At 34.5% G+C, this 25,463-nt stretch overlaps 1 protein-coding gene across 1 annotated transcript in view; it reads left to right on the plus strand.

Moving 5' to 3' along the window:
- Window positions 1-25,463, plus strand: part of BMP5 (bone morphogenetic protein 5) — a 123,980-nt gene that overhangs the window by 45,329 nt on the left and 53,188 nt on the right. Inside the window, exon 2 of the mRNA XM_012780792.3 lies at window positions 11,200-11,392. Coding sequence (XP_012636246.1) covers window positions 11,200-11,392 — 193 coding nt within the window. The remainder of the gene's footprint in view (window positions 1-11,199; window positions 11,393-25,463) is intronic.

Raw genomic sequence — 25,463 nt, forward strand, 5'->3', positions numbered from 1 at the left:
CTGAAAGTCTACTGGGGGAGGCAGAAAGCAAATAATTACTTCTTGGGAAAGAAACTTGGGGCACCAGTGGCCACTTGCAGTTCTTGCCTAAGTAGGACAGAAAAATCAGCTACTCCTGTATTAGTTATAGAGCGTATATGTAATATATTCTTATAGATAGTTTTATTCCTCTTCTTAACAAACTGTTAAACCAAGTAGCTGTGTCTCTATTAACTTTATATGTCAATAAGTATAACCACATTTCTCTGTGACTTCCTTCCATGTATCAAACTTCACCGATGCAACTCATTTGGCAGGAAAATGTATAGTTTGCTTTTCTTCAAAATGACAGATTGAACTACAAATTGAACTTGAGTGAACCTTATAAAAGTTATCATACTGATTTAAAATTTAAAGCAGTTAATTTGAGATAGACATTTATTTGTTTGTTCAGCTATGAAAATTCTCATATCCTTTAAACTATGTAAACTCTGACTTAAACCCACTTCCTTCTTCCCTCATGGAGAAATTCTAAACAAATGTAATGTAATTGTCAACTTTTCTATTTTTCCAAGTGTTCTTTCTGTTGAGTATAATTATATTTTTTAAATAAAATGTTCCTAAAATTCCCTCAAATGAGCGCTGAGTACACTAAAAATGTGATATAAAAAACATTTCTTCATTATATAAAAAAAATAATGCAAATCCTAACTATGGATACACTTAGGGTGAGTGACTTCACTTTGACATCATATGTAAAATGACATCAAGGTTATCTCTAAATTATAACCTAAGGAAGTGAGAATAGATTTCAGGCTATGGGAAGAGCTATTAAGGGGATAATAGACTTTGGCTGTCTGTCTTTTCACAGTAGCACAATAGCTAATTCCTGTGACTCCTGACCTTTTAGTGTCCTGTAACCAAGTATTGGCATTAATCTACTGCTTATCTGTCACTCACCACATTTGATAGTCCCAGTCTCTGTTTTCAATTATCAGTCATTAGAGAAGGCACTGAGCTATCCCAGAAGACAACTCACAAAACCTTTGACCTGTTTTTGTCAGGTAACCGCAAATATTCACTGTAGATAAAGTATCATTTCATTGATTTCAAGATGTAAAGGAAGGCTCTTTTCTGTACATGGACTTACTGTAACCTCTAGCACCTTCAGATGGTTAAAAATGGACTGTTTCATTTTACTAATGGAGCAGAAGAATTCACGAGGTCATTCAGTGAAATCTGGTGAGATTAGAATGGTTGACCTCTAGCTGCCAGGCAATCTATAAAAGGAACAGATTTTTCCACTAAAGAAAACTTAAGAGCTAAATATTTATCAAAGGTGACTATCCAACAGTTGTGTTTTTATGTTGACTCTTTATAGGCAAACACAAAATTTTCTCAAATATTCGTACACAGTATAATTGAAATCCATTATTTGTATAGTATGTATATTCACTCATAATTAAGTAACCATTTCTAGTATATAAAATGTATTAATCAAGTAGCATCTTCTCTATTATTCTAAACCAATTTTGACACAATATTAATATTTAACCCACAAAAGGTGAATATTTATTTTTAATTTCCAATTAATAATTTCCTATATAAAATGCTCATAATAAAAACAATAAAAAGTATTTTCTATATTTTAGGATGCATTGTTGTCCTCCATGATAAAAATAATTAAGTGACTTAAGACTCCTTTGAAGAGGAGTTGTCAGAACCAGCAATTTTATTAACTGATATTTCTGGGAAATATGTGAATGTTAATGATATGGACCACTAAGTGGTCCACCTTAAAGATGTGAAATATTTGAACAAGACTTTAAGTAAATACAATTATTTTCTACCTATCCTCTGTTTGTATAAATTTAACCTGAAATCTTTTTTTAACTCCACAATAACAAACTTAAAAAAACCCACAATAACATTAATTCCCATATTAAAAACCTATATTTCCGATATAGAAATTAGCATTTTTTTTTTTTTTTTTTTGGAGACTGAATCTTGCTCTGTTCCCCGGGCTAGAGTGCAGTGGTATCAGCCTCGCTCACAGCAACCTCAGACTCCTGGGCTCAAGATCCTCCTGCCTCTCAGCCTCCAGAGTAGCTGGGACTACAGGCGCTCATCACAATATCCAGCTAATTTTTTTCTGTTTTTAGTAGAGAAGGGGTCTCTGCTTTTGCTCAGGCTGGTCTGGAACTCCTGAGCTCAAACAGTCCTCCCGCCTTGTCCTCCCTAGAGTTCTAGGATTATGGGCATGAGCCATCATGCCTGGCCAAAATTAACATTCTGATAATCAAAATGATTGGCTTTTAAGCCAGTTAGCAATTTTATATAATTAAACTTTTATTGACCATTTACTATATAAAAAGTCCTATTTGGGGTATATGGAGAAATACAAAGATAAAAATCAAAACAAAAAGAAAATATGGATATTTCTCTTAAATATCTTACTTATATGGTAAATAGAAGGTGACACAATGATTATAATGCAAGTGGAAAGTGATTTATATTATGATTTCTATCACTTTTTGAGAGCTTGCTGTGTTCCAGGCACTATGCTAAGATCTCTCTCTCCTTCTCTCTCTCTCTCTCTGTCCATCTCCATCTGTGTCTTCCTCGTTCCTACATAGTTCAGGCCCACTCCTTCTCACCCTGAGCGCCCATGTCTTTTCTTCTTGTATCTCTTTAACTATTAGAGCAATCGTTTTGGCACCAGGGACTGGTTTCATGGAGGACAATTTTTCCACCTTCTGGCTGCCAAAGTTGGGTGGATCTCAGGAGGTGCTGGTATTGATGGGGAGATGGGAGCAGCTGTAAATACCAAGGAAGCTTGGTTGGTCACTGCTGCTTACCTCCTGCTGTGCACCTGGGGCAGGGGGGCAGAGGTAGGTGGCTTTCCTAAGTTTCTTAGAAGACAATAGACAATTTTTCCATGGACGGTGGGGTGGGAGGGGGGCCGAGGAGGAGCTCTGTGGGCCTGGTCCCTAACAGGTGGTGGAAGGGGTGGTTGGGAACTGCAGGATTAGAGTTGGCAGGGAGAAGTCATCTAATATTTCAAAATTGAATAAATATAGAGTAGCAAAGTAGCTATTTTTAGGATAATCAAAGTGAATGAATATGGAAGATGAGAACAAGAAAGTTAGTACCTGACAGCCAGGAGATGGTCTGGACCTATTAGCTATGCCTTGGAGCAGCTAGGAGCTAGACTGGCACTCAGTTCTGCTAACTGGAAATAATTTTGCAGTATATTAACATTGGACAAGACCTCTGTGATCATAAGGGAGGAAGACAAAAACACTCCATAATCATATCACAGATTAAAAACAAGAATATTGTACGAATCTCAAAAATGACCAAACATCCGCTTTCCTAGATATTATTACTGTCTGCTATTTCTTTACCAATTACAGCTTTATCTTTCCTCCCTTATTCCCTTGGAAAATTTTATTAAATTTTAAGATGCCAAATGATAAAGTTAACTCTTGTTTCCTGGGAACACCCAGTCCAGAGCAAAACCCTGCCTCTTAGAACCCTTTTCCAAATAATCTCACATAATCCTGAATGAGTCCTTTCTCCCTGACACTCCCTGTGGCATCCATTCCATGACACATGTTGAAACAAGTCTATGAACCCAACTCTGTTCATCTGAAGGTATGTTCCCAGTGTTCTCTTGTCTCCAGGGCATTGACATAAGGTAGAGGATGAACCTAAATTCACAGGAGGAGAGAACATGCTAAGAATGAGCCCAAGCAGATTGGGGGCAAGGCTCAAGCAGAAACATTGACCTTGGAATAGAAAAGGAACATTTTTGCCCTAAGACAGAAGTAGCAATCAGCATTAGTTGAAAGTCTAGTGCAAAGAACGTTAAATGAAGAGTTATAAAATCTAGATACTATTTCTGTCTTTGTAGATGACTCAACTTTGAGAGAACATTAATGTCTTTTATCTACACCTTGGGGAAGATAATAGAGGCTCTGCTTTACTGGATCAAGTAAGGAGGAAGAAATAAAAATTTTGAAATTTACTAATTTATTAAACCTCTCATTAATTAGTTTATTGCTATCACTGCTTACTTGTTATTGACTTAATTATTGAATATATCAATTTTCATACCAATGCTTGGTATTTATAGTTGTTATCATTGTAGTGTTCTAAATAACCCCTGAGGGCTCAGTGTTGGACCTGACTAATCTAAAGAGGACAGAAAGACCTTGCCACCACTTTCCTTCCAATTTCAAAACTTTCTTTATACCAGAATTAATTCTTTGTGTTCCCTAAATTGTTATTTTTTTAAAGGAAATAAAAAATATTCATATAGAAATATTGGATCATCAATTAAATTTCTTAAATTTCCAAATTATGTCCATTGTATTTTAAATTGACATTGAGAACCAATTTGTTTAGTTATCCTATTAGCATATTAACATTATTTAGCCATCTCATCTTTCTCTTGGGATTTTATTTCTTTATAAAACTGTGTTCAAGAAGCATTTATAAGTAAAAGTATTTGAACTATAGAAAAATCTGAAAGTCAACTGAAATGGTTCCTTGAAGAAAAACAGTCAGGGGGACAATTTTCTTTTATTCAGGTTACAGATTGGTGTGGTGTTAAGAGGCTCTTAGGATTTCTAGAATCTGGAGTTTACCGCACTCTCTGGTGTGGTTATCCATTCATGGAAAACGTGTACATATTCATTTACTGACCAATAAATAGGTCTTTATAGAACCAAGTTTATGTTTTTCAGTGAACTAGTCAGTAAGGGATGTCTTACAAAGTGATACATCTTGGCGTGCACATGATGTCTTTGCTTTTATTTCTCTTACTTTTAAAATGCAACACAGATAAGTAATAATTCTATTAGTAATCTCTTAATGATTCTTTGCACTCAGCAGCAAACGATGATCTGTATTCTTTCAACAGCTGGCTAGGCTCCTGTGAGAATGCTATCTTTGCTTTACAGCTACTGATTCTATTTGTGTCTTCCAAGTTACAGCTCTTGTGTGGGAGATTAAGACTGATTGCCCACGAATGCATCTCCTTAAAACTGCAGATAAATCACCAAATAGATAAAACTGTAATCCTCTGTTAATTAACTCTACTCTTTAGATATGGTAGACATGAAAATATTTAGCCCAGGACATTTCTATCCAATTTCTATTAGTGATAAAGTCATTCAGAGAGGTATTTGTTTGTGGAAAAGAAAAGACTTCAATCAGTCATTAATTTCTGTTAAGTTATATCTCAACAATAAAAGGCTTCAGTGTGTCTCTTCAAAGTTGTTTAATTTTTGCAGAACTTTGGCAATTTAGCACATTTAGGACATAGTTTAGTGCTTATATAAAGGCAATCCTGTTTCTTTTCATTATCAGCCCATTAATCATGGAATGTGAATCTTCTGATGCATATTTCAACTCTTGGATGTTGTGATGTCACCATCTTTTAAAATATAATAATACATTATTTCTTTCTGTCAGTGTAGTTGAGCTTTTGGTTTCTCTAGATAGCTCTGTAGTTTCTTCACATAGATGGAAATATTTGGAGTATACAAAAAAAACCCTACTCCCTAGAAGTAGAAGGAAGTATATTCAGCACCATCACTGTGATTGTGATTTGAGTGGTAAAATGTATAAGCTTTCTGAAGTTTTGATGGTTTATTTTCTGTAAATTTGTGTGTGTGTGTGTGTGTGTGTGTGTGTGTGTGTGTGTGTGCGTGCAGTACAGTAATTCCATTTAATGTTTTTAGAGAGCACTGTTGGCAACCATCCACTCAAATAAACAATCCTATGTTGATGGACTTATTTGAAAGGGATAATGTCACATGCCAATATGTGAGATGACTCACCTGACTCCATCCATGGAAATACATAAATTGTTCCATTGTAAACTTTACTTTCTTCTAACTTTTATGATGATATTCAATGGATTACACCTGGAAACCTTCAAAACATGCAGGTGCCATAAATGGCAACGGGAGAAGAATCTATGACATTAATGGAGTCTATGTGTGGCTATTTGGCAAAATGCCCCATATTGATCTTGCTAGATATGCCAGCACATATTAAAGTTTGGGCAGGTTGTTTTGTGATCTCTTTAAATATGATATCACAGGTAAATTGACTGATACAAGGTTTGTGCTTTACATCTAGTTATAATTGTTCGTAAGCTCCCTTTTCTGCCTCATATGAAAGATATGATGCTTTTAGTTTGGGATAAAAGAATGATCTCTACTAGAGTATAGTGTTTACCCCTGATCTCGATATGTATTAACACTGTCCCCTTTTAACCCCTATGAAAAGTCTAGGTCTGGATTAGATGAACTAAACCCCCCACTTGTTTGTTTTCTTGTTTTATTTTATTTGTTTTTTTACTATAAAGAGACACTTTCCACCACCAAATAGGAAAGTGAGTATGGCTTTTATGAAGTCTTGTATATTTTCCTCTGGTAAAACAGATTTTGCTAGAAAGGATGATAAAGAAGACACAGAAAACTCATGGCATTTAGTTGTTGTAACATATAAAGAGTAAATTAAAAGGACTGAATATTTAATATAATATGAATCTCAAAGCAAATAATAGTACACACTTTCCTGATTTTTTTTCTCCTTGTTTTCTTGCATATCATTTAGCCTTCCCAACTCATTTATGGTTACAATAGGTTATGCCACACTTTAATATATGGAGAAAGAGAATGTTTAATGTTTATTTAGTACTAAAAGTTTTACAATGTGAAGAAGTCAAAGATCTCTCCTAACAAAAGCTTATATTTAAAGAATGCTAAATGTGGGTATATGTGCTTGAAACTCTGTTTTGGGAGTTTTGATTTTGGTGGTGGGTCTGATGATGAAAAATTTAGGGTATGGAAGAATCTAGCTGGTGAGTTACAATTATTTCAAAGTTGAAAGTTATAATTACAGTCCAACATATGGTTGTAGTAAAAGTATGATGTTGCATACTAACATACATATTATGTAAGAGTAATTTAAACTATTAATATAATCATTTATTTATTCATGAAAATTTCCTTAGATAAGATATAGAATCAATTTGAAATAAATGAATAGAATACAGCACATTTGCTGGAATAAAGATTGGAGGAGGTGTTTTCTAGGAGAATGAACTGAGTCTAGAGAGAATGGCATCTCTTATATTGTAAGAGAATCATAGAGGGGAGAGTTCTTTGCAGAGAGAATAAAAACACTGAAAAAAAGATCAACTTTCCCAAGAAATAATTCGATTACAAAAACAATAAAAAAAACCACTCTTATCCAGAAAAAAACAGTGAGAGTTGTGTTGATGAGGGCTTGGACATTAAAATCTTGACCCTGGGATGAAATCTGTTATCTTCCATTTCTAAGTTTTCGGCTCTTGGACAAGTTATAAAACTGATGTACATAAGTAGGGTTGTGAGAATTAAATAAAATTTGTACCATACAAATGATGCTTAAATAAGTTTCCATGCCTTCAGCCAAGGGAGTAATGCAGCAGGAGATGCTGAGTGGAAAGACAGGACTAGATTTTGATCCGTTCATGCAATCATTGAACCAATATTTATTAGAAAAACTTCTCTGGATTAGGTATTGCATTTTGTTAGATGGTAACCACACACTGGTGATCAAAATCCTTACTCTCTAGCTTATTCTCTACTTTTTTTGTGTACTGCCAAAAGACATTGTTTAAATATACTAGCAATGAACTCATGTCTCAGTGCTGAACCAGTAGGATGTCATTATGTAGGTGGTATGGATGTTGAACAAAGATTTATAATGAGCTTTAGGAGACAAACATCTGTTACCACCTAGCTGTCATCACCCAATTTCATATTCTTAAGTCAGGGGTATTAATATTTGCCACCTCCCTAGCATTAGTCTTTGAGGTAACTGAGATTACCTTGTTGAATATTTGTGGGCATCATTAAGAGTGCAAGGCTATATAAATGGGATTTTCATTCCACTACCCACTCCAACATGTCCCATAGAATTTATTGTTGCAATTATGATTCAAAGCAGTAGGATCTAGGAATTTGAATCACTAGACGAATCCGAAATGCAACTTTATTCTGTGTGGTATATTTAATACAAAATTTTATTAAACTCTTTGAAAATTTGTCCCCTTAAGGGTTTAAGTTAAATAGCTTGGATTAGAAAACTGAAATTTTATAATAATGGCTGAAATTCTAGCTTTCTACTTTATTACACTAACATCTCAGAGGGGATTCCAGAACAGTAGATACATAACATGAATTCAATACCCATCTGTGTTATGCAGGTGCACGCTTTAGATTGGATCCTAAGAAACTCATGTCTCAGCACTTATTTCCAGGACTATAGTTTGCTTTTCTACATCGGTTCAAATTTCAAACAAAATTTATTGTTAATGAAAAATTACATAATGGTTTTTATCACTTGGAATTTTGAATATTATCTTTCAGAAAGTAGAAATATAGATTTTTGAATGGCTGGTTGGTACTTTTATCATGAAGTATGGAACTCCTACAGCAGGAACACTGGGACAGTGTCATCCAAGCAAACACATGAACCTTCTTCAGCAAAGCAGTAAATATTTATATAAAGTGTGATAAATAGAGACTTTCAATCACTTCACATCAGTTAATTTCTGGTTCTTCTGTCAAATGAACTTGAAGCCAAATATTCAGTTTTCAGAACTTTTTGGATTTTGGACTTGTGAATGCAAGATTTTAGGTCTGTGTTAATAAAATAGGACAAAGTAATAGTATATAAACAGAAGCAGCATATTCTGGCATTTGTAAACCATAGCGTGGTGATACCTGGGTTCAGATCCTTTTGGGTTCAGATCCTATTTATTCTCTATGCAGCCTCAGGTTTTTCATGTTCAAAATAAGGACAATAAGAGAATCTATCTTATAAGTTGTGGTAAAGTTTAATATATGAATATTAATACAATGATAAATTGCTTACAATAATGCCTGGAATATCATAAGTGCCATTTAAATGCTGTTATATATTGTCATCGACTTCATTGAAATTTAGAAACAGAAAAGTAAGAATACAGTGAGTTAAATTTAGTTCCCTGAAAATAAAAGTTGTGGCTATCGCCGGCCGAAGTTTAGACAGAGAAGAGGTTTAAATTATGGACCAAAATAGCATCCTACAAATGGGGTTGCCATCCTTATTTAGGGAAAAGTTGATTAATGATCCCTCTGGAAACAGACCTCTTTTAGGACCAAGATAATAATACTGTAAAGAAAACAAAATTTCATGAATCAAGTGAGGCAGTGTTAGCATGAGTTAGCCTAAGAGCACCATCCTTGCAAAGATCCACAAGAGAAAAATGCCTCCAGTTGGGTGGGAGGAACATACCTGTTGTCCCAGCTATTCGAGAAGGAGGCAGGAGGATAACTTGAGACTAGGAGTTCGAGTCCAGCCTGGGCAACATAGTGAGATCCCACCTCTAAAAACATTTTTTTAAAATGCCTCCAGGTGTAGCTTACATTTTTCTGTATGCTGGCTTAGGAATGTGAGATGTGGATAGGGATGAGTTCCTTGCTATCTTAAACCACCTTCTACTCTTCTAGGGAAAATAAACCAGGGATTGAGTTAGAGGAGGAAGGCAAGGGATTGTGGGTTCCATTGTCTTGAGCTTCAGGCACAGCATCTGTCTCTAGAGCATGATGGTCTGGCAGCCCTGACTCCCCAGTATCATTTCTGGATGCTCATTATCCTCTTCTCCCTTCCATAATCTCAACCCTTTCTCTCTTTTAGGATCCCAAGTTTCATGTATTTATAGCAGTGTTGACATAATTTCAGTTAATCTTCTAGAGATATTTATTGTACCTTAATCCAATTTTTTCTCTTTTTTTTTTGAGACAGAGTCTTGATCTGTCACCCTGGATAGAGTGTGGTGGCATCATCATAGCTCACTGTAACCTCAAACTCCTGGGCTTAAGTGATCCTCCTGACTCAGCCTCCCAAGTAGCTGGGATTATAGGCACAGGCCACAATGCTCTGCTAATTTTTCTATTTTTAGTAGAGACAAGATCTTGCTTGTTGGCCTGGTCTCCAACTCCTGAGCTCAAGCAATCTCCTCCTGCCTTGGCCTCCCAGAGTGCTAGGATTACAGGCATGAGCCACATGGTGCCCAGCCTTAATCCAATTTTTGAACTTTGTGAATCCATTTATAGCACTTGTACAATTTTTATCTTTTTGTAACAATAAAATATGTCACTGGAACATTTTTTTTAAAAAAATATCATTCCAGGCTGTAATTGTGCAACACTTTACACACAGTGTTGCAATGGATTTTTTGTAACACTATTCTTTGTTATCCTAGATAACTAAGATTTTGAGAAACATACCAATACTGAGAAACTTAACTCCATCAAATGATATTGCATTTCTATAAATTAAATGAATCATTTGTATAAGGTAGTTCATTAGGAAAGTTTTTGGTACCCCCTAGATATAGACCTTATCAGATAATATACTATTCTTACAAAACCAGATTATACAACAATATGTCTGACACATTCTGTCCTAAATTCTTCAACTTTTCTTGTCCCAAGAGATGCAGTCCTTTGACTTCATTTGGTTGGAGGGTTGCTAAAAGGGGAAAATACATTCCTCTCTCAATTTTAAGTAAGAACAGATAGAGGTCTTTTGGAGATCTTATGTGGTACCAGGGTAAGAATTTATGCAATCTCCTTGAAAAACAAAAAGAAGAACAGAAATATTTCATTTGCTGAAAGGAGAAAAACTTTTCTGGGGAAGACATTTTAGCAATAATATTTCTTGCAAAAATTATTTTGTTTTATTTACTTGACATTTGAAATGCCATAAACACAGTCCTTAGGTGCAATTCCACTGACTTCACCTAGAACACTGGAAGTTTCTATAAACGCGTTCCTAATTCCTGCATGAAATTTTCTGTGCTCTGATACTTGATACATCTAGCAATCACTTTACAACCTTCGCCTTTTAAAACACTTTTGGATAACCTTTGCATTTAGGATCCAGGAATTTGTATAAAACCACAGAGGTTATATTGCTTTTGAACTGAAGGCTGTTGGTTTGTGGAATTTCCTTCAAACTGGAAACACGTATGAGTTTGTGGTTTTAGTGTTTTTCCAATTTTATACTATCCCACTTGTTTGTTTTCATTTTCAAAGCGGAAGAATTTACCATTAATTTCCATATTTTATAAAGGACTAACTTTTTCCTCCCTTTCTTTTTTTTCAGTTGAAAGAGACAAGGATTTTTCTCACCAGCGAAGGCATTACAAAGAATTTCGGTTTGATCTCACTCAAATTCCTCATGGAGAGGCGGTGACAGCCGCTGAATTCCGCATATACAAGGACCGGAGCAACAGCCGGTTTGAGAATGAAACAATTAAGATTAGCATCTATCAGATCATCAAGGAATACGCAAATAGGTATCAGCTTTATATCTAACTTATTACCCTGGCAAACAAATGTTACATTTTATTAAAAGCCGTTGGTAACTCATGTGATCTATCAAATTATCCACGTTTTCTTTGGGTGTAATGACAACCAGGTAGAGACACATTGAAAAGTAAGAGTAATTGAGCGCTACATTCTGTAGCTTTTCCCCTACTCCTGACACCGATCTGTGTACTCAGTGGTCTCATGCCTCTCTGTATGTGGTTTCTAGGCCTATTGTCTCATTTTGTAAATTTGTCCTTCACCCCAGAGAACTTCCATTGTGTTCTGCCCCTATGAAATTTATAATCGAGATGATTTAAACCACTTGGTGTTCTGTAAGGTAGAGAAGAGCTGCTTTACTTTTCCCTGGCATAAGTGTAAATCGTATGCACTCGGTTATGTGTATTTTGATGTCTTCTGGCTATAAGATGCTTAATTCAGAATGATACAAAAATGGACAGTCTGAAATGCTAAATGTACACAGACTTCAGATGCTAATTGCTGCAAAGGAACCATTGAACACAAGTTACAAATAAACCTTAGTGGTGTTCTCTGACCTTTAACCCAAGGCAGAAATCCCTTGAGTGACAAATTTACAGATGGATAGTCACCTTTCTCGGACAGCGTATCTATATATCGCTATATATCTACATCTGATTGAATATTGATATATATATATATATATATATATATATATCTGATTGAAATCCTACATTAAGGTGGTATCTCTCTCCTAGTAGCTTACATTCATCAGATCTAAATTCTCCTTTTGGTGAAATACTAAGTCCTTCTTTGATGAGACAAATATTTAAAGACAGCTATCCTGTATCCTCTTGAAGCCCCCTTCTCTCTTTGCTGACTATGTCTAGTTCCTGATGTTTAGATTTTTCTTGGTCTTCTCGGTGTGCCAGAGTTTCCCAGTGGGTGTTCCATGGAATACTAGCCCCACACCATACTCAATGAAGAAAAAAATAAAAAGCTTCTGAAGTCAAGTGTGTCTTAAAACCCTGCCTGTTAGACCATCCCGGAGATTCATATTGCTTATCAGAATATTAAAGTCTTAGAAAGGCTTTATAACAACCTGTTAATTTTATTTTACTAGTCTTCCTCAACATTATTTTTATGAACTGTTCATTATTATGAACTGTTCATTATTATTATGAACTCTTTGGGTGTGCAGTACTTATTAATATCCTATGGAACACTTGTTCAACAGAACACATATTCTGGTCTATATGCACTGTTATTTTTAAGAGCAGTGATTCAAGGCATAAAGACCTGTGTTTATTTCTCAGCTTTAACACTTACTAGCTATTTGTTGTGGTTGAATTTTATTTTTAAAAAATCTCAATACAGTGGTCCCATTTATAGAATGAGAATACTAATATTATTTTCTCATAGATAGGGTCAGGCATATTTAGTGAATAGTATATTATTTTTGTATTAAATAATGATAGTATTTTTTTAAATCAAGTGACAAGAATTGAAAATAATACTCTAAATATTATCATAGCTAATAATTGTTTTATTTGTAATACTTTTTGTTCTGTGTCTGTTTTCACATTTGGACTAGGAACTCCTTAAGGAAGGGATAGTGTCTTAAGTCATTTCTTTTTATTTCTTTTTATCCTCAGTGCTACTAATTTCTTAGTATGAATTAATATTTTGAAATAATTTTTACTCATAACTGGAATACTACTTCCATCAACATATCCTAAAATATTTGAATTATGTTTATTTTCGGTCAATCACATATGTTTTTATGTATGTTGAGTTTGTAGTTGATTATTTTACATCTCAAGTATTTTTACAGGAACCACTGATACATCAGGCCTCTGGAATATATTTATTTATTTAATCTAAACATAGAATTTTATGCTGATCTCAATTAAAGGTCCTATCTTATATTTATATCCATTGTTCTATGTGCTCAGGATATTTTTGAATGTTACCTAATGAAGCTTCCTTTGAGCTTTCTTTTACCTTTCTATTTTCTAAGAATGTGAACTATAAAATTTAAGAAATGATAAAAATGATGGATATAAAGAAGTAATAGAAGGGTCTATTGATAATAACATAGATTTTTTTCTGAATGAACCCATGCTGATTTTTCTTTAATAATACATTTTAGAATATTTATGGATATTGTTGCTTAGCTCACTAGACTTCATAGTTTTGGGAAAATTCAATTCTTTTAAAATGGGACATTTGTCTATCTTGAACTTTTGGTATTTTTATAATTATTCCTGATTTTAAAAATATTACTCTCAATGTTTCTGCAACAGTAACTGCATGTTCTTTCAGTATTCTTAAGTATAATTTGGCTAATTCTACTTATTTTAACATGTGTTTAAATTTACTCTCAGATTCAGAATTTCATTGGTATTTTTTTCTAAATCCTTTAAATTGATTTATAAAATCTAAAGTATATGTACACCTTTGCTTGGCATTCTCTTGCATTGCCATGCTAAACTCTGGGATGGTATAGATTGTTTAAGTTTTTATCTAATTTACCAAATGATATCTTTAAAAAATTCATTCATTCAATTCAATATTAATTCAATTCTCCCAAGTTCATATTTTCCACATTTACTATCAAGTATTGTTGCTGACTTGTGACCTTTGTCTTCCAGGGTTATGATATTGTCCTCTGCAATAGTTGTTTTTGCCATTGTAGTTGAGATTTTTTACAAACTTTTTTCAATTCCTGAAACAGCCACACTCACACGTGCATACTTTATATTTCAATTTTATATACTATTGACTAAGTCAAAAAATCTCTAGCACAATACTTCTTTGTTTTTAAAATGGGCATTCATCCATTGCCAGGAGTTGTTCACTATTTTGCATTGTAAAAAAGTACAATCTTGTGCCCTTTCATTGCCTATAGATGCACTTTTTGCATTTCCCTTTCTCTTCCAAATGAAAATGTTTAAAGGAAAGAATATATAGAAATAGCAGTATGTTTTATAGAATATTTCAAATTTCTATAAGGGATTTGAAGTCACTGTAGAAAATAATAGTGTAATGCAATAAGAGCATGGACTTTTGAATTCACACATGGGGAAATTGCTATACCTTTTGAAGTCTTAGTTTACAAAGCTAAAAAGAATAAAAACAAAAAAATAAGTATTTAAGAATGAGAAAAATAATTTCAAATGATTTGAGAAGGACTGATATTTATCCCAATGTAAAAACCAGAGTTGATACTTAATAAATACATTGGCCAATATATTTTCATATAACTTAATAGAAGCATCTATTTTAGTTTACAAGATTCTACACATAAAAGAACCAAAAGTAGGTTGCTATTATAACAGTAGCTATCATTTGCTGACATCTGCATTTATGTAAAAATAAGTAAGTAAAATAATGCTGTCTTTATTTAATAAAAAATTGCTTTTATTACCTAATCTCTAGTATATGCAAAAATTGGTAGATTTCAAAGTCTAATAAGGAAACGAATGCCACCCAATTTGGCAGCAACTCTGTTGATACTGTCTGTGAACTTAATAGCTGAAAACACAAGTTTTAGATAGATAGCTGAATTCTTCTTTAAAATACACTTGAAGAGATATGGAAATTGGGTAGATTAGGATGAGAGACTTATTATCCATGAATTTATCTCATAGAAACATCAGAGTCATAGATAAATGTATACAAAGATTTATCTAAAAATGCTTATCACCATAGTATTTTTTATAATTGAAAAATTGAAGATATTTTTAAGTAACACAGAAGAGAAAAAGTTAAGCTTTGTTTCCTGCAAAGAATATCATATAGCAAATAACAATTGTGTTTCTGAAAAATATTTAATAACTCTGAAAAATGCTCAAACTGTAATGTTAATTGACCTAAAGCAAGAAACATAATTATATACATTATTATACCAATTTTAAAGAAATCCATGTACAAAACAGATTAGAAGCAATTATTGAAATGTTCATTGCAGGTTTGTAGCTGATTTTACATCTTAATTATTGATCACTTTCTGTACTTTCTAAATTTTTTAAATGAACATTATTTATGTGAACAGAAATGGACATAATTATAGGAGAGAAAGAGAGAGAGAGAGAGAGAGACAGAGAGAGAGAGAGAGAGAGAAGAGAATGAAATAAATTTATCCTACACATATCTTTACAAAATAGCATTTTCAACTTCTCCCAGGCACAGAGGGGCAAAAGTCAAAATAAAACATTAGGATTTAAAATTAAGTTGTACTTATTTTTTCTTAAGCTACGGAAGACATTGTTTTCTCACAGAAAATAAAGATAAATAAATATTTTTTTTCTTCCCTGTATTCTTTGGAAAAAAAATTACTGCTAATTTGGGACTTTAACTTTAATTCTCTGAGAGGAAGACTAGATTAAAAATACTTCATTGATATGTCATGTGATCACCGTTAAAATGGAAAGAATTGCAATTTGAAAAAGTACTTTTAAAATCCAGTTAAGGCTGGTGCTCTGGCTCACGCTTGTAATCCTAGGACTCTGGTAGACCGAGGAGTGCAGATTGCTCAAGGTCAGGAGTTCAAAACCAGCTTAAGCAAGAGGGAGACCCCGTCTCTACTATAAATAGAAAGAAATTAATTGGCCAACTAATATATATAGAGAAAATTAGCCGGGCATGGTGGCACATGCCAGTAGTCCCAGCTACTCTGGAGGCTGAGGCAGCAGGATTGCTTGAGCCCAGGAGTTTGTGGTTGCTGTGAGCCAGGCTAACACCACGGCACTCACTCTAGCCTGGGCAACAAAGCGAGAGCCTGTCTCAAAAAAAAAAAAAAAAAAAAAATTCAGTTAATTTTTCTTAGTGTTGCTTGTTTGTGGTTCGATGTATTTCTTAAAGAACTAAAATGAAGATAGGAAAAGAAACTAGTACCTCTGTTTTTAAAGCAAGGCCAGGTCTCAAAACTTCTATCATCAAACTTGTGGATTTTATCTACTTGGTAATTTGAATTAAACTCAAAATCAATTGAAAATTCAGTGTAGATTGTATTCTTTCATGCAGTGCATTTGACAATGCATATATATTTTTGCATATGTAAAGTTCACTTTCTCTAAGGTATTGCCTAAGAGTGACTTGGTGGGGATCCTTGCAGTAATTTAGAGTGATGTTTGATGGACATGTTTTATATTCAAGACATGGTCTGATCTATTAACCATCTAGTCTATAAATTCTTTGACAGTGTTATGTAATCAAATTTAAAATATGGCAGATCCATTATGTCACCTCTTTTCTTATTTATTTACCTTAGTGAGACTTAAATAGCTCTTAAAATTATGCATTTTATTCCTACCATCTCTCCCAACTCCCTCATTTATCCCTACTCATATTTAAATGTGTGCAAGTTAGAGGAGTGTTCTGATATTTATCCAAACCTGTATTTTTCTTGGTAAAAAGTTAACACACTTTGCATCATTTCACTTATTTAATCTTTTCATATAAGGCTGACAGCCCCCAAGTCCATATAGAAGGCATTGCTCTTCAGTCACACCTCATATATCTGGCATTATTGGGAAATGAGGTTTCCACATGATTGAATTTTCCAGATAATTCAGTTGGGTTTGGCTTGCTTTTGTTGAGCTCTTACCATGTGGCAAGCAGAGGGGACATAAGGCCGAATAAATACGACCTCAAAAGCACATAGCCTGAGGGCCAGGGGCTGCGGTGGGGCCTGCCACACACAGACTTTAATAACTATAATACAATGTGCTAAGAACTATGATGTAAATATGCACTAAGTGTTGTGGAAATACAAATGAAGAGAAAATTAATTCTGCACTTGGAAGAGTAAAGGACCTTAGGGGAAGCCTCTCAGAGGAATTCACCTTTCAGTTGAGCTTTTCAAGATGAGTGGGAACTTTCTATAGGCAAAAAAGACAAACCAGGGGGGAGAGAGAGAGAGAGAGAAAGAAAGAACGAAAGAAAGAAAGATAGATTAGTTCCTAAGTACTAAAATGTTTAAGGGTTTAATTCATTAAATAACACAATGATAAAATAAAATGATCAATGCCAGTGTTACTATTAATAATAGCAGCCAGCACTTATGCATTTAATGGACACTCACCATGTGTCTGGCACTGTGCTAAGTGCTTTACTTGAGTTAAATTTTTCACAAATATATATATATATATATATATATATATATATATATATATATATATATATATATGTATTCCCCAATGAAAATGTGCTATGCATAAGTCAACCTCCTCCTAATGCCCTGCTATGAATATAAATTTCTGTACTCCATTGTAAAAACATTTTAAGCTAGCCTGCTTGATGTCATTAGCCACCTTCACTACTTGGATATATTTAGTTAAGCTGTCATCATTCCAGTTCACAGTCAACTTCATATTTACATCATCTACTCCCTCCTTCTTCTCTAAGATTTGTGATTCTTCTGTGGACATGCTTCAGAATGTACCCTGACAATTTCCACTCAGGAAGATTTCCCTGGCTCTTGAGAGCAGTACGGCAGAGCAGGGCACTCGAGTGGCAGATGATGTTGTCTCTGAAGTGTTTGGGACAATATGCAAGTAGGGATAGTGCTCTATTTCGGTACATCTCAACTGGGGCCACTTGGCCCCTCAGGAGACCGTTAGCAATATGTGGAGGCATTTTTGGTTGCCACAATTGATGGGGGTGGGAGGTGTGTGTGTATGCTACTGGCATTTAGTGGATAGATAGTCAGGGTAGTGATATGTGTAGGATATGTGTAGGACACTGCTAAACCTCTTAAAATAGGACAGATCGTCCACCCAGCAAAGAGTGATCTGATCCAAAATGTTCACAGTACCAAGATGAGAAATCTTGCTCTATTTGAAATTTTAAGTTAACCTAAAAATGGGGATAATTTGTGCCATAAAACAGTATATCAGCTAATTTTTCTGTGGCAATTTTATATTTGGGATCATAAGATTCCCAGTATGAAAGAGCTCTTAGGAATTTGTACTGGGTACACTGCTTATTCACTGAGGGAATGAAAAGTGGTTGGACTATATGTAAAAGTCTTATGCTTTTATTTCTTGTTGAATGAGAGGACCTCCTGTGTATATACCTGGTAGCACATGTTTAAATTTCTCTGCAGGGGAAAAATATGAGATGATGTAATGCCAGGAAACCTGCTAAATATTAAAAATGTCTTGGCAATTAAAAAAATTCTGCAGAGTGAAAAGTGATTGAATTTTCTTAGTGGGGATTCAACTTGTTTTTCCATTTATGCTGTGCTTTTCATCACTTACATTTTTTTTTTTTTGAGACAGAGTCTCACTCTGTTGCCCAGGGTAGAGTGCCGTGATGTCAGCCTAGCTCACAGCAACCTCAAACTCCTGGGCTTAAGCAATCCTTCTGCCTCAGCCTTCTGAGTAGCTAGGACTACAGACATGTGCCACCATGCTCAGCTAATTTTTCTATATAATTTTAGTTGTCCAGCTAATTTCTTTCTATTTTTAGTAGAGACGGGGACTTGTTCTTGCTCAAGCTGGTCTTGACCTCCTGACCTCAAGTGATTCTCCTGCCTTGGCCTCCCAGAGTGCTAGGATTACAGGCATGAGCCACCACGCCCAGCCAGCAGTTATGTTTAATATTACTACTTTACCAATTTTCATCGATACTTTTAAATACAGTATGGGATCAGATATTCCGAAAACTGATTCTCAGTGAAACTTACAGAATTTTATAATTTCACATTTGTTTTGGGAGAAAAAAAATAATTACCATTTGAAAACATCAACCCGTGAACAGATTCAAATTCTAATGCTTATAAGCTAAAGCTGCTCATAAGAGAAACTTTTGATGCTATAAATCCCAAGAATATCATTTATGAATTTGTAGTCTCTTGTTAATGTGTTCAATACTGGAGCTATAGATTGGGTTCCTTAAGTAATAAGATGGTATTTATGACAAATACCCAGAGAATGATGTATGTTTTCTCTTTGGGTGGCCATTATGTTTTTACTGGACTTGATAAGCTATTCAAAGAAAAAAGGAGATAATTAAAAAGTGAAATAGTTATGATAATAGAAACTTTGGGAAAAGTAGAGATGTCATTGTGAACTTTAATACATCATGAAAATAATGTAGTATGGCAACTTTTCCTCTAAAATTTATCTGTGTGGTTTTCAGATAACTTCCTAAAGTTTTTCTTGGGCAGGTTTAGTGCTTCACGATTACATAGTAGAGTGACTATACTCTTGGTTAACTATCTCTTTGTTTCTCTTTTTATATATGTATATATGTATTTATATATATATAAATATGTGGCTATACTCTTGGTTAACCATCCCTTTTATTTATATATATGTATACACACACACACAAACCTATAATTGAAACAATAACAACCAGGGAATTATGTCTCTTTTATTATCTCTTATTGTTGATCACATAAATAATTTTACTTCTTTTTGAAAAATTTTCAATTTGATTATTTTTCTGTAACTGAACTTAGGGATGAAGGTTTATTATGGATTCTATATCAAAAAATGTTCCTAAAGTTAAAGAAAATGAATTTTTATATCCAACATTTGTAAGTACAGGTTATTAAAGAACTTTTATAGTGGTAATTGCATAAATCACTTCTGACCATAATTATGCCATCAAGAAAAATGCATACAACTCATTATATATGCACTTACATGTCACATGAGTTTTGGTAAGAAAATAGCAGTTATTGTAATTTGCATAGCACTTTTATTCCTGTGTCCTTTTAAACTTGTAATAGATTTATGACGTAGAAATTACTTTAATCTTCATTTAAAGAAGAAGAAACCTAAGCCAGAAAGGTACCTTTAAAGCACATAATTATTATTTTTTTAATGCTAAGCAAAGCCTACATATAGCAAGTCATTGTTGCAATTAAGTAGGCTCCAGTCCCATCTATAATAGTTGTTTCTAGATTCATGAAGGTAGACTTACAGTAGAGGGTCCATGAATCCTATACCTTAGGTAATGGGAAGATACCAGTGAGAAGTATTCATTAATGACATTTTGAAAAGCAAACAAAAAAGTGCTTGTCATAGCATATAATATATAATAGTACCCTTGATAAGCTAGATTGCAGCAAAAGATAAATGGGGGTCCCATCTGCACATTAGTTTATGCAATGCCTCTTGCTAAGAAGTGATTTCATTAATGAATACATTTTGCGTTTGTGAACTCTAAAGATAATGACATAGAGAGGGAGCTAAACATATGCTTATTTTAGAAGGTTTTCAGCATCGTCCATTCACATTTCTTCTTGTGTTGAGAGTATGAGATATTTTATCTTCTAAATATGAATTTAAATACATTCTATAAATAGCTTCATGCTTCTTGCATTAATTAGAAATCCTTCTACTTGGTTCTGTTTGGACTCATCCCTCAAATTCTACATTTTTTTTTTCCTTTCCATATCTTAACAACATTCACTGGTATAAAACTTTGCTTTCAGTCCCTTCACTTTCTCATATTTAATTTATCTCTTAATTCACTGCAATTTGATTTCCATAACTCTACTCAACTGATCACCCCCCAACAACCTCCTTGCTATCAGATCTATAGACATTTTTCTTTCTTCCCCTTCTTCTCAGAATTTGATATGATTGATCAATCTCTATTATGTGAAATATCCAAACCAGGGCAGTATATTAGCTTCCTAGGGCTGTCATAACAAATTACTGAAAGCTTGGAGAGCTTAATACAACAGAAAGCTATTTTCTTACACCCTTGGAGGCTAGAAGTCCAAAATCAGGGTGGTGGCAGGACCATGAATTCTTCAAAAGCTCTAGGGAAGGATCCTTCTTTGCCTCTTCCAGCTTCTGGTAGCCCCAGATACACCTTGGCTGCATGAGAATGCTGTAAATTCCAATCTCTTTCTCTGTCTTCCCCCTGTGTGTCTCTGTTTCTGTGTCCCTCCTCTTCTTCTTATAAGGATGTTAGTTATACTGGGATAGGGTCCACCTTATCTTAACTTGATTACATTTGCAAAGAATCTTAATTCCAAATAAAATCACATTCACAGGTGCCAGGGATTAGGACTTCAAACACATCTTTTTGAAAGACACAACTTGACCCGTAACAGAGAGGAAGTCATTTAATGTTTGGTAGGAGAAATAAAACCATGGTGATTGATCAGGAATAGGGATTTATTATAGGGATATAACTTTCTGCATTCATATGACCTGATTAAAGAGTTTATGGAAGGTTGTTGCTCTGCATCTGATGATGCGTCTGAAGTTGATAGCATAGACAGCTAGGAAGAAAAATGGGTGTCGAGTTGGAGAGAACAAGGAGAACTAGAATCTTTCAGGATAAGCTGGAACTCCAGGGACAAATTAGAACCCGTGTCTGTCTCTCATGTCTTGGAGCCGCCAACTTCAATGATGTGTGTGTGTGGCCAGCAGGGAAAGCTGATATGCTTCACCATGTGTCCCACACACTTTTTGCTCAGGATGTAGAGACACTGAAGGCGATAATTTTGCAGGTGGAATTATAGGACAGGATTTGGAGAAGCTGATGGAGTTAATAATCTAGCAGGAGCTGGAAGGAGCTGTGGGAGCAGCTGTTCCCAGCAAGGTGAGCCAGCAGATCAGTGACAATGTGTGTGAGCAGCAGGAAAGCTTGGCACTTTACCAATCTTCCAATCATAAACTTGGCTGCTGCTTCCCTTCTACTTTCCAACTTCTGAGCAAATTTCTCTGACGGCTAACCTTGACACAGAAGCAAACAGGGAAGGGAATTCTGGGAATTGTAGTTCCAGTTTAGCTGATATGATAAAGTACAAAAAAGCCACATTAGTCCATTCTTTTCAATTTGGCAACAATGCATACCTTTAATAACCATTCAGAACTTCCAAAAATATAATAGCAGAATAATTCTTCTGCCTTTTAATCCACCTTTGGATGTTGTTCATTCCTTTTCTACCTGAGCCACACTCCCCCTTTGATGTGCTATAACTTCCATAGTGAAATATGAGGTTAGCTACTATCCAAACTACTTGTACTAGATGGAAGGTGGGTGGAGAGGGAACTGGAAAAAAGGATAATTGTTTAATACATACACAATTACATTAATATCAAAATAAGTAAGAAATATAATATTACAATCCTCATTTCTGCAACTGGTTACATAGTTATAGCTGGTATTTATAATTTCCTTCTTCTACTGTGCAATCCATATCCTCTTTGTTTTAGCAAGCATCATGGCTGGTCATTTTTCCTTACCTGGTGAGGTAAACCAAGTACTCATTCTTGAAGTGTCTGGGCCATTAGCAGTAATGCCTTCATTGAACTGTGGTTTTCCATTGACTTTTGTCATATGGCAAGAGAGTATTAAGAGATGTTCCAGGAAATCCCTTATTACCCATAATGCGGTAGCAGCAGTCCAGTTTCCCCTTGATATTTAAGATTATTTATTCACATTGTATAGCAACCTCTTATTGGCTTGTGATTCACAGACATGAGGAGCCCAAAGTGACCAGGTGGCTATTTCAACTTCCAATTTAACTTTAATAGAACCATTGCTATGGCCACTAGTGCTAGCATTGCACATTAGGCACTAAGAGCCCTGGACCAAGAAAACCTGATATCTTTGAAATCAGAAGCAAAAATTTAGCTAGCTTGACATGTAGAATGAGTGAGAGGAGCCACTTCCATTTCTACCCCTTGATTTTCATATCATGAGATATATGGCTATGAGAGAAACAGCCATACTGACTATGTTTGTTACTGATTTAGATCATGCAAAAATTTCTGAAGGATATTAGTCCATTCTTGTAAGATATTGGTATATAACTGATGGAATAACTGAGTCTTCAAGAGGCCATTCAGTGGAAACATGGGAAGACCAGTGAATTCCATGGGCCATGAGTTCATTTTGCTGTCAAGTGAGCTTGTTGATGAGAAGCCATGCTATGTGGAGTTCCATGAATAAGTGAGTAAGGCATTCTGTAAGTTCATGGGTGGTGATTTTGGGAGAAGCATCATAGGCAGAGAAGGCAAATTCACATCCAGTGCATGTATTCCAGGAATAGCAAAGTTCTGCCCTTCCAGTACTGACATCCATGGTCCAATATAATCAACCAAACACAAGATAAGCTATTTACTCCCCCAGGGAAATTAAGCGATTAATTAATTAAATCTGTAAGGATTTATTGTAGACATTTTGATCTTATGCAATCCTGGAGCTAAATAGTCTATGTAAGTCTACTGCATAAGGTCCACAGGGAAAATAGTCAAAAAACAAACAAACAAACAAACAAAAAAGATGGGTGTAAATTTGAGGACACACAGACAAAGCAGAAGCTGTGAAGACAACCTGAAACCCATGAGGGCAAACTGAAATCTACCTTCAGTCCTCCAACTTCAATAATGCAGGTGATTTTCTAACTGCTAAATCCTTCCTCTTAGAGGTGCCTGCATACCTTGCATTCAGAGGACATGAATAAGGAGAATTAGTGGATTCTGAAGGAGCTACAGGCCCAGTGGTTGCCTTACAACCAGTAAGGTGAACCAGCAGATCTGGACAATATGCCTAGGCTGAAATGACACTTGATCACAAAGCAGGGTTTCAATTACAAGCACAGCTACTGCTTCACTAATGTTATTCAAATTTCTTTTGTAGCCACCCATAATCCAGATTCATATAGGGTAATGTCAGCTTAGTTGAAGTGCTACAGTATAAAACCACCACTGAGAGTGAATGCTAAACTGAAAGAATAAATACATGAATGAACAGGTGGATGGATTTGTGGAATGTCTCAGGTTACTCCTTGGACCTGTTTTTACCTATCTTGTTTTAGGCAAGTGGAGCAGCTCAACCTTTTAGTGCTTCAGCATAAAAAACAGTGATATTTCAGGACAAAGAAAGCAATGGAGATATGGTTTGGGAATGAAGAGAGCTGCTATCTTATAAGAAAAAGTGTTCTGAAAATGGAAAACTCAGTTATCCATTTGGCTGGTTCTGGTTGTCCAATTGGTTGAGTGATCATAGGAAATCATTTGATTTCTCTGTAAACTCTCATATGAATAAACAATTTGGCTAAGTAATTCATGCCCTACTTAGTTCTAGTATTCTGTGATTTATAATGGGTACTTTCAGAGGTAAAATCACAGACTAGCTCATTTCACATCAGACATTCTTTGTCAAAGATTTTTTCTGTCTTATAAGAATAATCCATTTATTCAACTGACTAGATAATAGAGAAAGTTAACATTTCCCATACTACATGCATGGCATGCTATTAGGTATGTTTGCATGCTTTATATCCCTGACCATAGGAGAACACATTGTCATCATGTAATTATATAAAAATTATATTCCTTTTACTGAAGTAAAAGATCAAAAGAATTAGAGGAGGAATTTGAATATATATACACACTTGGATTTGTATATAAACATAGACATATGATGAATGTACCTCAAATAGTCAAAGCTATAATAGCTTACTGATATGATTTTGTGCCCATACTTTAAATTACATGTTACATAAAATTATTCATAAATATAGTCATATTCCTTATTTCACTATCAAAATATATGTGATAACTTTCTTCAAACTTATCTCCTGTCTCTTTGACATTATATTTTTATCACTAGAACCACATTTTGAATAATTTATCATAATGTTAAAAAGCATATCATCTTCAGGTTCCACTATGTTGTTTAAAAATAACATTTTTTGAATCCATGTATGATACTGTCATTGGAAATACTATGTTATCAAAGCACAAATACCCACAGTGTTTTTAAAATTGTTCTTCCTTTGTTTTTATAACTTGTTTAGGTGGGTAAATGTTTTATCTACAATGCAACTTCTGATTCAATATTTATATTATAGTGATAAGTGCTTGCAACAAAAAAATAAAAGCTTTAAATAAACCCAATGATGCATTTCAAAGAATTAGAAAAACAAGTGCAAAACAAACCCCAAATTAGTAGAAGAAAAGACATAATAAAGATCAGAACAGAAATAAATGAAATTGAAACAAAAAAGTATAAGATATCAAGCACAAAAGTGTTGTTTTTTTAAAGATATAATTGAAAAACTTTTAGCCAGACTAAGAAAAAGAAAAAGACTCA

The sequence above is a fragment of the Microcebus murinus genome, chromosome 5 (assembly GCF_040939455.1).
Source record: "Microcebus murinus isolate Inina chromosome 5, M.murinus_Inina_mat1.0, whole genome shotgun sequence".
NCBI classification, from domain to species: domain Eukaryota; kingdom Metazoa; phylum Chordata; class Mammalia; order Primates; family Cheirogaleidae; genus Microcebus; species Microcebus murinus.